Source organism: Schistocerca cancellata, chromosome 3 (assembly GCF_023864275.1).
Source record: "Schistocerca cancellata isolate TAMUIC-IGC-003103 chromosome 3, iqSchCanc2.1, whole genome shotgun sequence".
NCBI lineage: Eukaryota > Metazoa > Arthropoda > Insecta > Orthoptera > Acrididae > Schistocerca > Schistocerca cancellata.
In genome coordinates this window covers 189,722,115-189,737,097 of record NC_064628.1, presented here as the reverse complement: position 1 = coordinate 189,737,097, position 14,983 = coordinate 189,722,115, and the positions used below count along the sequence as shown (strand labels likewise).

Below are 14,983 nucleotides of genomic sequence, written 5' to 3'. Positions count from 1 at the left end.
CAAGTAACTTACGAACAACATTGGTCAAACTAATTGGCCGATAGCTGTCAACAGATAGGGGGATCTTATCAGGCTTAAGGACAGGAACCACAATGCTATCCCTCCACTGAGAAGGGATGTCACCCTGGAGCCAGATATGGTTAAACACCGAAAGAAGATGTTGCCGTGGTGGAGCACTGAGATGTTTAAGCAGTTGGTTATGAATGGAATCTGGGCCAGGAGCCCAGAAGAAGAGAAGAAGATAGAGCAGAAAGAAATTCCCATTCGGTAAAAGGTTCACTGTAAGATTCTGACTCACAAGGGGTAAGACATAACGTGGAAGCTTCAGCCCACTGTTTCTGGTGAAGGAAAGCAGCTGGATAGGACGCTGATGCTGATGCCACTGCAAAATGGGTCGCAAGATGTTCTGCAAGAACTAATGGGTCCGTACAAAGGCCATCTGGGAGGTGAAGGCCTGGGAGTGGGACTGCTGATGGCAACCTTGGAGAGAGCGAAGTGTAGCCCATACCCGTGACAGAGGGACAGTAGAACCAAGGGAAGTAACGAATCGTTCCCAACATATCAGCTTGCTCTGTTTGATTAAATAACGGGCTTTAGCGCGGAGGCGTATGAGGGTAGTAAAGCTGGCTACAGATGGGTGCCTCTTAAAGTGTTGCGAAGCTCGACGGCGATCACAGATGGCAATGGCAATGGCCGTACTCCACCATGGGACTTGTCGGCGACGAAATGGTCCAGTTGAGCGCGGGACAGCAAGGCTAGCAGCGCAAACAATCGCGTCAGACACGTCACGTAGGACGTCATCAATACAAACCGACAAAGCGGGAGAAAACACGACCTTTGCAGTGTAAAGAGGCCAATTGGCACGTTAGAAAGACCAACGAGGTAACCTGTCTATCGGGGAGCGGGAAGGGAGCGAGGCAATCAACGGTAAATGGTCACTATCACAAAGGTCGTCGTGTGGCGACCAGTGTAATGAAGGGAGGAGAGAGGGAGAAGAAAGAGAAAGATCAATGGCAGAAAAGGTACCATGACCGGCACTGAAATGAGTAGGGGAGCCATAATTAAAAGGCACAAGTCGTGGTCTGCAATAAACTGGTCTATTATAAGACCTCGCTTAGATGAAAAAGGCACTGCCCCACAAGGGATGATGAGCATTAAAATCACCAAGGAGGAGGAAGGGAGAAGGAAGTTGCTGAAGAAGGGCAGTTAAGGCAGCAGGTGTAGGAGTCCTGTCAGGAGGGAGATAAAAATAGCAAACTGCAACCGCAGAGTGTAGGTGGACCCTAACAGCAACCGCTTCCAATGTAGTTTGAAGAGGAATCTACGTGCTAGCAATGTCTGTACGGACTAACGTACAAACGCCACCAGAAACCAGCAGTGGTCTGACCCGATTTCGACAGAAAACATGGAACCCATGGAGGGTTGGTGAGTGAGCATCAGTAAAATGAGATTCCTGGAGAACCACACAAGCTGCAGAGTAGGACGAAAGAAGGGATTTCAATTCCGGAAGGTGACGATAGTATCCATTACAATTCCATTAGAGAACCACAGGACAATGATTTAAATGGGGGCTGAACACGCTAAAGTCAGTCATATCGCCGGGTCCCCACCCGTCACCAACAAGGAGGGGGCGACATCCATGAACGACAGGTCACAATCAGGTTGTGGAGTCGGGGAAGGGACCTCCAGTGACACCAGAGGCTCTTTTTCCCGGGACTTATGTTTCTTCTTTTCAGGCTGAGATCGAGGAGGGCTGTGTAGCATAAAGGAGCCAGCTGCAGCAAGATCAGGAACAGAAAGAGACTGGGCGACCTGGGGGCCGACAGACCGCAGCTCTCGCGGTCGTCGCGCGGCAGCAGACCTGAAAGGTGCCGGGGAGGGGCATCCTGGGAGAGGCGCCCTTGACCGGCAGACGCGGAAGGAGTGGGACACTTCTCCGGCTGGGGAGGGGGAGCAGCGCCCAGAGGAGAAGGTGTGAGAGCCGCAGGGGAGGGGGGGAGGGAGGGGTCCGGGATGGGGGTAAGGAAGGGGGAGGAAGGGGCGAAGATGTAACTAAGGCGTAACTAGATGTCATGGACACAGGGTGAAGACGTGTATATTTCTTACGGGCCTCTGTGTGGGTTAAACGATCGAGGGACTTCTACTCCTGTATCTTCTTTTCCTTCTTATATACTGGGGAATCTGGTGAATGTGGAGAATGACTACCATGACAATTTACACACACAGGAGGGGGAACACAGGGACTCCCCTCATGGAGTGGACATCCACAGTCACCACAGAGCGGAAGACATGTGTCCAAAACGCAAGCACTTAAAACACCTCGTAGAATGTGGGATGTACAGCTTCACATCACATCGATAAACCATAATCTTAACTTTCTCAGGGAGGATATCCACCTCAAAGGCCAGGATAAAGGTACCAGTATCAATGCGATTGTCTTCAGGACCCTTCTCAACACTCCGAACAAAGTGAACACCCCACCATCCGAGATTGTCCCGAAGTTCCTCATCAGCTTGAAGGATGAGGTCCCTGTGAAAAATCACACCTTGTACCATATTTAGAGACTTGTGGGGGGTAATGGACACAGGAATTGTGCGAAGATGGGTACAGGCACAAAGGGTCACAATTGGGCAGCTGAAGTTTTGATCAGCAACGAACCCGACCGCATCTTGCTCAGGAAGTCCACTTCGCCAAACTTGTCTTCAATGTGTTCCACAAAGAATAAAGGTTTGGTATTGGTGAAAGTATCTCCATCAGTCCTGGTGCAAATTAGATAACGGGGGAAAGGTTTCGCCCCTAGCCTACGGTGGCAGTTGTCGAAGGACACATGGAAAATGGTCACTCGAGTGTGTATCAGCAACAGCGAACCATTCAAAGCGCCGAGCTAACTGCACAGTACCGTCCGAAAGGGCCCAATGAGAGTTATTCTTCGTGGAGGCAGACAAAAATGTGGGTTCTCCAGTGTTGAAGCAAACAAGATCCACTTGGTGGAAGATGTCAATCAATAGGGAGTCTCGCGGACAAGGACGCGGAGATCCCCAAAGAGGGTGGTGGGCACTGAAGTCCCCAACCAGCAAATAGCGGGGGGGGGGGGGCGTGAGCTGACGAAGGAGATGAAGGATATCAGCTCTTGGCATCGGTGTGGACGATTGAATGTATATGGTACAAAGAGAGAAGGTATATCCAGAAAGAGAAAAACGGACAGCAGCAGCTTGGAAGGAACTGTTGAAGGAGATTGGGTGATAATGGTTAGTAGTATGGAGAAGAATCATGAGTCCTCCATGTGCTGGAGTGCCATCAACCAATGGGAGATCAAACCAGACTAACTAAAAATGAGGGAAAATAAAGCGATCGTGGAGACAGCTTTGTTTCCTGAAGACAGATGATGACCGAGTAGGATCCCAATTGGCTCTAATGCCGTAGATATTCCTATCGATAATTGATGGGTGGACAGAAAAGTGAAGAATCTTACCACAGTTGCTCTCAACGACTGCTGAGATCCGGCGGCCGACAGCGTGGAACGGCTTTCAGCCAAAGGCAGAACATCCTGATCCATAGGTTGTTCGGGGGCAGCTCCTGCCACCAGCGGTCGGCCGATTGATCGGCCGCCAGCAGTGCTCCTTGACGACATGGAAGACGGCCGAGGGCGGTTACCGCCAGGTGGTGCTGCAGATGAGACACGCCGTGGCGAAGAATGAGAGGAACTTAGTTTCTAATGAGCCTTCGTGGAAACAGGATGTTGAGATGAGGAAGGATTCAATGGTTGTGAAGTCGGGGTACATGAAAAATCTTCACGAGTAGGCTCTTTTTTGGAAGTCCGGGTGTCTGATTTTGGGGCTCATGATTTAGCAGAAGCCGATGAGGGGTGAGCTGTAGAGTGAGCAGGTGATAGTGGGGAGGTTGAACTGGCAATCTTTGCGCTGGCCGATCTGACGACCGTGGTACTAAAGGTGAGATCAGAAGCCTGTGTGGCTGCCTCCTTAGTAGGATGAGGAGATGCAAGGACAGTACTATATTGACCTGCTAGAAGCTCAGTGGGCTTTCGACTGGCGAATAACTTACGAGCAGCAAATGTAGACACCATTCCCTTCACTCTGATTTCCTAAATAAGACGTTCATCTTTGAAAATGGGGAAATCTCTAGAGGAAGCAGATTTGTCACCCATGGAGTTGATGCAACGAGGGGATGGAGGTGGACAAGCACCCTCATGAGCATCCTTTCCACACGTAACGCATTTGGCAGTACTGGAACACGACTGGCTGATATGATTTAACCACTGACACCGATAGCAACGAGTAGGGTTGGGGATTTAAGGGCGACCTGAAATTCTCATAGGCCGCTTTAATGTTAGATTGTAGTTGAACTGTCAAATGTCAAGAAGATAGTACGGGTTGGAATCAAGCCCTTGTCAACCCTTTTCATGACTATGTACAGCCGTTAGGCCCTTGTCAGACAGGTTCTTTGAATTTCTTCGTTGGACAATCCGTCGAGTGAGCGTGTATAAACCACACCACGTTATGAATTTAAAGTGCGGTGCGCTTCCACCCAGACAGGGAAGGTGTGTAGCAGTGACGTTCGCAGCAATTTTTGTGCCTGGTTTGCACTGACTGTTTCTAACAACAAGGTGTCATTTCGTATTCGGCAACAAGACTTTACAGGACCTGCAATTTCGTCGACACATTTCTGAATAATGAAAGGGTTGACTGTGGAGAAGTTTTGACCTTCGTCCGACCGAGAAACAACAAGGAACTGTGGCACTGATGGAAGAATTGTCCGTGGCTGAGACTCACTTAACTTTCGGTTGTGATCAGAAATTGTAGACGTAGAGGAAACCATTGCGGAAGTATCCCCCATGATTACCGGCGTCTCCGATGGCGCGCTCCTTCCTTGTAAGGGGCCCTCTCTGAGGGCACTCCCGCCTTAGGTGATTGTTCACACCTCAGGTCACACCTCCAGAGAAACGGACGGAGGGACCAATCGGCACGTTCGGAAGGTACCAACTCGGGTAATAACCCCTCCCAGGGCCTGACCGTTACCAGGGGGGTATGTACGTGTCCTACGTGATTACTCGGGGTTGGGAATTACGTGTTACCCCGTCACCGGCTACGCGTGGGCATGCGTGGGTTGGCCTTCAGACACGCACAGGGAGGAAAGAAAGAAGGAGAGGAACAAAGGAAAGGAAGGAAGTCTCTAACGCCGCAGCGGAGAAGGTAAAGAGGAGAGGCAAGGAAAAGAGGACAAAGTGAGGACAGAGACTAAGATAAGTTGCAGTGGTTAGTACTGGATGGTTATAATTGAAGGTGCAGCTACTCGTTGAGGTCCAGTGGGGGCTGCCATTATCGTGAGGTAGCAGAACTTGGGAGATATTCTGATGGGTTAATGCGGAAGCGATTTATGCTGCGAAAAGTTTCGATTTCTCCACCAGGTGTTAACCTGGCGCTGTACCCTATCTCGTTAAGGTCTCCGTAGACCATATTGAACGAACTATTTAAGGTGAAGTGAATGATAAAATCAACATTATGCCCTTGTCAGTTGTATCACCTCTTCTGCCTTAGTCCCATTCTCAGTTCATTACATATGGAAACATTTCCATACGTCTTTCTTGTATTCGCAGTGCCAGATTTGCACCTGATGGCCAAAACTGGAACAAAAGTTTTCCTGTGTAAATCGTTTCCGCATTGACATATAAGAATAGCTACCAACCCTCGCTTCCATAGGATAATTACAGCCCGCACTGGATCCTGTGTGTAGCAGCCGTTTAATTATAACCACCCGATACCAGCGGGATTTAATGGTTGCTGACAGCGCCTAACGTCAAAGGATCGGGACCCGAGGAATTTAGTGTCAGCCTCTATTCTCAATTGTCAAGCTTCTTAGTTCTAGTGTTGACCACGATTTACCGCTGATCTCTTCATCCGCTAAATTCTCCGTGATTGGCAAACTGCACGTCCCATCCGCCTACGAAACAGTACATGCAACCGATCTACAAAATTACCATCCCATAATTTATTTCTAGCAGAACTCCACGATACTAAGTTCAGTTTTGTGACCATCTGAAAGTCTTTTACAGTGAAATCAGCATGATTTCTGGATACCGCTAGCTGGCATAATTCCATTCGCACTTTCACAAATGGTATCAGTGCCATGGATAAAGGAACCTAAGTTTATTCAGTGTTTATAGACCTACAGAAAGCTGTCAATAAAATTCCTCTGGGTTTGAGGCCGCATTGTGAGCGGTTAGCAACGCCCCTGCGCCTTGCAACAGTCGCCGAAACGTAGGTATTTTACAGATGACAATGCAGCCTCAAACCCAGAAGAATTTTATTGACTGTGACAACGGCCGCGGAAGCTTACGTTTACATCTACGGAAAGCTCTTCATTCGGTACAAAATCGACACCTGAAGAAAATACGCTCCAATGGGATGTTTAAAGAGGTTGCGACGGGATCGAAAACTTCTTGCCAGAATGCATACGTACTGAAAATGGCCTTACAACCACAAACCTACGCCGTACAAAAAAATAAACTTTCGTAAAAGGAAGAAATATTTTCATTTAGTTTATGTAAAAGGCACTACTACACGAAGAACCGACAGTTGGATCGGTTCAATAAGGAACCCTGGATGGAGATTAATTTGGACACCGGATTAATGTCTGGTGTTCCCTAGGAGAACGAAATAGAAAGGTTGCTATCCATATTATACAGTAATCAAGTAGCCGATAACGACAGTTTCTGTACTAGACTTCACAGATATATTTCCAAATTCTATTTAGTAAAACTAACGGCATCATACATTCAGATCTCGATAGAATATCAGTGACATAATGAATGTCAGACAGATGAATTCAAAGTCTTACACTTCACGAAACGTGAATGCGCTGTATCTATTGACTACAGGGTCATTGGGTCATAGCCAGTCAGTCATTCATTACATACAGATATGTGCTAATACTAGTATGTAGAGGTAGAAAATGGAGCCCCCGCTTGCGGTCTGTTGAAGATAAAGCAAGTGGCGCGCCGAGTCTTTGCTAGGGTACTGGACAACTGCAGCTCATCAGAAGCAGACTGCATTCGAAACACTTTTACAGCTGACAGTTTGAAACCACTCAAATATTAGCTATATCAAGCAATTCTAATGGCAGACATCGAGGTGATACGAAGAAGGGTGTCGTGAGTAGTAACATGTAATGTCCTGAAAATCTAGCGGTGAAGGGTCCTACTCACGCACTTAGCGACCGACCCACAAATTCGTAGTGTATAGACGTTTCGACCGATTGACCGACGAACTTTCCTTGGTGAGATACAGGGCGAGTAGAACGACCAGATCAAGTTATCGCCAGCAGCACCCCCTCCCCCGCCTTCCTTTTGAGTTGCATCCAACTAAGTGTGCCAGGTTGACACAATCGTCCCAACCGCACGACAAAAGTTCCTCCTTGGTCACTGCGCGCGGGATTAACAGCTGTTATGCTTTACATCGTAGGCTCTGTGGTGGTCGAAACTTCAATGACTGTTTCTGAATATTTAAAGACTGCAAATTTCTATGGGACCCGTAGTGCTCGAGTATAGCGATATAGATGCAAGAAGTGAAACTTTCATTTTTTTAAGTCTCTTGACATTTTATGTTTTCTGTTTTAGGCTTTCTTCCAAGAGTCTTAGAGAATGCTATCTAAAATCAGAAACATCTACATTCAATAGAAGTAAATTCATTAAATATACTTTCTGCGTTGTCATAAGTCTTTCACATATTTAGTCTTTATCGAAGCCCTCGCTAGGAAGAGCAAAGGTTGCAATTGCTTCATTGTGCATGTACGTATTATTTATCAGATGTACCCCATCACCACGTGTAGTCATTCCTCTTCGAATTACAAATAGGTTTCTAACACTTTCAGTTCATCTTTTATGCTGGATATGGACAGATAAATTAATAACGTTGATATGAACGTCTTATTTTATTTATTTTGCTTTACCATGATGTATTTCCTGAGTAATGTACCAATGAGTTGCCGCTTTCAGGAACTGTTTTATATCACAACTGTGGGGCTACAACAGCACTGAGTCTCAGGCCCTCCTAACTTCGGCTAGCGGCTGGCAATCTTAATGTAGCTAGCCTATCCTCGCAGATTACAGCCTTTGAAGATTGTATTCTTGTTTGTTAGAGTGGTTTGATATCGTTCAGCCGCTCCGATATGTACGACTTATACAATTGTAAATAATTACGAAAATAATCGGCACCCTGCTGTGTAAGTAACAGAGCGCGGGTGAATTTCTTTCCTTACATTAGCCATTTCATTTCCCACATTTTCTCGGCCTTTTTGACCTTGTTATGACTAAAATACCTACTCATACTCCTTTTACCTCTATCTAAAACCAAGCATGATATCGTACAAAAATTCAATGAACCTAAGAAAAGCGACAACAGAGTGGCACTGTAATCCTAAGAGCATTCGGTCGGGTCGTGCGTAGGGAGTCACGAAATCGTTCAGTCGACTGGCCGATAAACTGGCGTGTGTAGGGACCTCAACTGTTACGCAGCTTTCAACCCCTGCCCCCACCCATACACACGAATTGTGTTTTTCGTTCCTCAAGCACGATACTCAATGTGCTGTTAGTCACATTTCCCTACCGTATTTACGGAATTTACTTATAAAGAAAAGTGCGTTAAATATTGGATGTTTTAGACCTCGGGCACCGCTTCGTTTCCGTGTTACCATAGCTCTTACTTCACATTCGTTGGCTCCGCCAACTTTCAGATTGTCACATGTTAGGTTAAACTAGACCCTAGAAGAGTACTTATTTCAGTCTAAAGTAGATAATGTCTTCCAAGAATCTGTCAACTAAGACCAAACTTAGAGCATACAATGGCGTGAAGTGCCAGTATTGTTGTATGGGACAGAAACCCTAAACACAACAAAGGACGAAGAAAACTGTTTCCGAAAGAAAAATTATAGGAAGGATCTTTGGGCCTGTCCAGGAAGGGAGCTAGTGGACACAGAAAAAAAAGAATTGTATGAGCTGATGAGGCAACCGATCATCGCTCAAAAACAAAGCGCGGAGGATAAGCTTGGAAGACCACATTGCTAGGAGATCAGACACCTCTCGAGCAAAAGCCGTTCTTATGGGGTGGCCTGAAGGTACCCGTCCAATCAGAGGACCCAGAAAGAGATGGGAGGAGGAGCTACAGAAATACCTTTGCCAGCTAGGAGTCCGTGATAACTGGCTCCTGAGTGCATAAGATCGCCATCTATTGAGGAGCATTGTGAGGTCGGCGCATGATCTTCAGGGTCCCCGATCGATCGCCGATTTGACGACGATAGAAGAGTACAGGTCAGTATCACACCAGCAACGTTGTATAGAGGGTTCACAGTCGCACACTATCAAATTTAAGAACAAGTTTTAAATTACTAGCGCAGTAGAATATCATTGTAATACCAGACTGCGGCCAAGAGGCGTCTGACTTAAAATCACATTTCTTAGAACACCTAAGGCGTTTTTAAATTATTGGTCTTGACTGGTTTGATGCAACCTACCCTACGTCCTGAAGTATTTGATATAATCAAACCTCTGCCTTCTACAGTTTTTACCCTCTACGGCTCGGGCACGATAGACATTACTCCCTGACGTCACAATCCATGTCCTACCATCCTGTCAGTGTTTTCCTTGCGGTTGTTTCAATGTCGGAAAACTGTTGTTAATTGCATCCAACTTTCAACATCCTTTCACAGTATCAAGTCTCAAATGGTTATATTCCCTTTTTCTCTTTGTTTCCCCACAACCCACGATTCATTACTACCGACAAATTTCTTGTTCAAATTATGGTCTGTGTTTGACACTAATGAATTTTTCCTCCAAGAACGCCGTCTTTCCAAACGCAAGTTGTTTATGTCCTTACTTCGACTGTCGTGGATTTTGCTTCCAAGGCAGGAGTCCTGGAATTCGTCTGCTCTGTGGTCCCCTATTTTGATGTTCCTCGTTCATCTCATTTCCACTAATCACTTTCGTGTTACCTCGGTTTATTCTCTATGTTACGCGCTCATTACTCTTCGTTCCATTCGACAGGTCCTGTAATTTCTCCACACTTCCATATTCACATTAAGCTCTAAACGCCATTCGAAAAATACGAAACGTACCATTTAGCAGTCACAGCGGGTTATGGTGAGTAGCTTGGATAGTGAAAAGAATGACAGAAGTGCATCCAGTACTGTTCACGAAATTCTCAGTATAGTAATACTAGAGTACACCTGAGTTTTAATTGCAAGATATTAAAAAATACAGTGTGAGAAATATTTTTAGCACTTTGTATGAAGCTGAGGGTACAGTTCGAAACCGATGTGAGACTCACGTAAAAGTGACCACAATATTTTGTAAGTTAATAAATTACTTTGACAATAGTAACCGAAACGCTTCATAACATTTTCGCGTATTCGTTACCTTTGCCGACTCTCAACCAATAGTAGGCCTCGGTGGATCAATGTACCACAACCTACGCTCCAAAATAAAATATGGAAGCAAAATAAATCAAGTACGTGCTCGTTTACTTTCGAATACCCTTTCGCAGATAGGCAAAACCCTATTGCCCATGGAACGTCCCACGCTAATTCGTACTTTTTTCCGAAAAAGGTGCTCTCACAGCCCAAGACAATTGTCATTGTTCCGAGGATAGTATACAACACGATCCATCGGTGCAGTCTCCGCACTGTTACGTCACGATAAGTGATCGGTGTTTTTAGTTTTTCTTCAGAATTTGAAACCTGTGGTTTACAATGTCGATTTGGTCTTTCGGGTGTTTGCTTGGATCGGATTCTCTAATTAAAATTTTTCTTCCCTCCAGACTAATGCTTTAGGCAAAAATCCTAACCATTACCTATGAAATTTTCTTATATCTAGTGATAGGATACTTACAAAGGGACACTACAAATATTCTCTAGGTTCCTTCGTATTTATCCCATAGCCGTTATGCAAACAGAAATCAGACGAATAGGTCACACAAAGGTGCAAAAATATTATTGACATGCTCCACTCTTAATTTAAAGTGGAAGAATCTGATGTGTGGTACATTAAAAAGTACCCTCAGCCATACTGACTATAAGCAAATAATGGAGTCTGAATCAAAGCAAGAAGGAAGGAAGACACGGGCTTAACGTACTGTCAAGATCTGTACAATCGGAACAGTCTCAGATCGGAGCAACATGGGGCAGTAAATCCCTGGGCTTTCGAACGACTTCTTATGGCATTGGCATAAGCGGCACAGAGAAGTCACGGAAAGCGTAATTGTGGATTTGAGTTATCCTCCGGAACAAGTTAGTACCTCATCACTGCACTACCTTTGGCCGAGACAACCTGGTTTGATAGAATAAATGTATTCGTAGTCGCGAATATGGACAACGACCAGCTGTATTCTGGAATGACAATGAAAATTTGTGCCGGACCGGGACTCAAACCGGTATTTCCTGCTCATTAGCGGTCGCCTTACCATTCGGCTATCCGAGCAAGACTTAAAAATACACCCAAACTTAAGTATGTCGTCAACCGTGTGTTTACATCCTGTACTCTTACATCCATTACGTATATTTCCGTACAGGGGAGATATTTTACACTGAAGTCGATTTCGTAGCGTCGGGAGGTAAATACGATATTGCAGTGCCTAAGCTATTCAGAAATACGATGCAAGGCTCCTTCGGACATGCATGCATGTTCTAAGGGACTTTGCATCGTGTTTCTGAATGACAGGCATTTCAATATCGTATATAACCTAATTTGAATTGGTTACATAGGGAGGCAGTGATATTCAGTTCATGTTCCGTGGCATCCCTAATCCGAAACATGGATCTGTTTTTAAATTCTTCACACTGAAATTATTTCACGTAGTGCAATTTAGTAATCTGTACTCCCGACAAAGATTAAAACTTTTGATTTAGTTAAGAAGACATTGACATATATTAGAATCATATCTACGGTACTGAAATGTAGGTAATTACATCTAATCTAAAATAAGTACTGCCATGTTCGGCATTGAAAATTATATTTAAATGGGAACACAAAGTACGGAACGACAGTTGGCAACATGTGTTTCCCGATTGGACAAGATGGCCCAGTCAATGAGAGAATAGCTTCCGCTAAACGTTCCTGACAGTGTACGAAACTACTCGGTAACAAATACGGTCATGAAGAATGCTGTCATAAAACCGAAAGCTCCGTAATTTTAAAGCTGTACTCTTAGGTTCCTTCCCAATCTACACCTCCAAAATTTACACATTCTGAAAGTACTAAGATTTGCAAACAAACATATTTAACGTCATTATTGCCCGTATAGGCTAATCGATTTTATTCCAGCCTAATCCAGACCTCAAGCTAAGCTAAGAATCATTGCGTGACCACATACAATTTGCTTACATTCAAATTCGTTGGTTTCGTCACTAGTCTGAACATCCGCAAATGGTGTAATTACACTCCCAAACTACCTTTGACAAATCTTCTGGGGCTCGGACTAGTAATTTTAATCAAAGTGTCCTATTCTCCTTTAGGATCATTGATGTTCTTAATATCATAACCTTGTTCGTCAATCCAGACTTTTGTCTGCATATAAGTGAGCTTAATCCGATTACTTATAACGCATAAAGAGCACGTATTAATGCATTTGCGAATTGAATAAAAAACACTATAATATTTCTCTCCATAATTACTACGTTAATAACACATTCTCCCTAACAAAAGTGCTACAAATGAATGAGCTAGCTGCATTCACGTAAGCCCGACGGCAACCGTAAACACTAGATTAGATAGGCACAGAAGTTCTGTACCCTCTTGGACAGCGCCCAGTATGTAGACTGTTCTGGTTAGATAATTGGAACACTGACCATGCAAAGCAACACGTAGCCACGAAACAGCTTAAATGAAATTGTCTTACTTTCCGACTTACATGTTCTAAGCGATCACTTACGACTCTATTGCCAAACATTGACCCCCGATGGCACAAGCAAAAAAATGTGACGTGTGCTATGCCATTATTATGGTCGCTATAGACCGGCAGTTTTCATTGCCATTCCTTCAACTTTCTTAGAAATATTAATTGCGTTGGCTACATACAGTGCTTTAATCAGACATAAGTTGTACAGTACAAACTTACGCCAAACCTTGGTTAATTTATCACTAACATTTGATATTTTACCATTAATATAAGGGATGAGGAGATAGACGAGTGCCATCATACATCGGAGCCGGAAATGAAGTAGATAAAAGATCAGACTGTTTACGATAACTGTCACAGTGTGACTGCTCGCCACACACCACCGTATCACTTACACGAGCCTGCGCCACCATCGACGGAGCATAGCGTGAGGGCCACAGTGAGAATAGTGTCCCGTGCTGTCCCCAAGTACACTGAGGCGCGCCGGCACTTTGCAGCGCTGCACACTTTAGGCGGTGGACATGCGAAGCCTAGTGGACTATGCGCGGCCATTCCAGCACGAGGGCGGCAGCGGCAGACAGTAGACTGCTACCGCAATGGACTTCATTCAGCGTGGAGCTAAATATGTACATGAAATATGTAACTTCACCTCGCATTTTATGTCATCATGAGTCTGTTATGAGACCGTAATTTACTGAAAAGACTGAAATGATAGAACGTACTTATTTATTTCATTCAGTGATTCGTCTGTCACTGATATATGAGTTGTCATGACTATACAATAAAATTCAATAGCTCATGATACAGACATACCCAAAATATTTAAGTATGCTCTATAAGGATAGGACATGTGGTCGGCAGTGGCCTTGATGCAGGAAACGTGCCGGCATTTGCTTGAAGTGGTTTAAGAAAACCTCGGAAAACACACATCGGGATGGGCGAACCGAGGGAGCACCGTCCTCCCGAATATAAAATTACAGCGGTAAAAGCTGCACCGCGTCGTTCGGTCGGTCCCTCTTATACACTGTTCTTTGATTTACACACAAATATCTTCTGATTGTAAATAATAATATAAAAAGATAATTTTACTCTTCATCGTCGCACACATTAAGGACACCCAGTGATGATGAAGATGCTGCTATGCCCCTTACGATAAATCCAGCCTGATCGAATAAGCAATGCCAGGGGCGCCAAAATTCAAGTGCGTTCCGTGTTTCCTTCCTGTCCGGCCCTCTGTCCAGCTGAAAAGAAACACTGCATCAGCAAGACATTACTACCATGCACTTTATATGCTGACCCATGATCCTCTTGCAAAGGTAGTGAACTGTGATTATGTACTGAAATACGCCAGCATGTTTTACTGAACTTCGTTCATTGTTAACCAATACTGTGAGTCCTCTAAGTAATCCTTGGTTGTAAAGTTATGAAGACTTAATTAGCTGCCTTCTTGAACGTATTTGAGTAATGTCTTTCATGTCTTGGGCAATTTATTACATAATTTTACTCCCTTATATATAATACTGTTTGTCAGTCTTGGTTCTTGTTCCATCTTTATGTACGGAACTATTACTGGAATGTTATCCCTGATATGTACCACAGACTTCCTTAATAACATGTCCTACGACTTCTTGTTATTGAGACGTTGACCAGTACAATAAAATTTTTAAGAAAGTTATAGTTTTGGTCCAGTCTTGTGTGCCATCTCATTTGTTCTCCCACGGAAAATTCCTAGTTGTCAGAATTAGCAACATAGTGTGTGAGAAACCAACTTCTTTTTTTAAAAAAAATAATCTTATGGGACTTAACTGCTGAGATCATCATTCCATAAGCTTACACACTACTTAATAAACTATCCTAAGGACAAACACACACACCCATGCCCGAGGGAGGACTCGAACCTCCGCCGGGACCAGCCGCACAGTCCATGACTGCGGCGCCATACACCGCTAGGCTGAAAACCAACTTCCTCCTCTTCCATAACCTTCGTTTCTTTTATGTATATAAATATTGGAGGCTAAAGTATATTTTGGACAATGGCTAAACTGCTTGTAGTTCCCATTTGCATAGTTCCTTGTTAACTT

General features: G+C 44.5%; 1 protein-coding gene across 1 annotated transcript in view; it reads right to left on the bottom strand.

Annotated features, from left to right (window-relative positions):
* LOC126176200 (receptor-interacting serine/threonine-protein kinase 4-like) overlaps window positions 1-13,345 on the bottom strand; it is a 91,051-nt gene extending 77,706 nt beyond the window's left edge. The window contains exon 1 of the mRNA XM_049923343.1: window positions 13,298-13,345. Coding sequence (XP_049779300.1) covers window positions 13,298-13,326 — 29 coding nt within the window. The 5' untranslated portion in view covers window positions 13,327-13,345. The remainder of the gene's footprint in view (window positions 1-13,297) is intronic.
* Window positions 13,346-14,983: the final 1,638 nt, after the last annotated feature.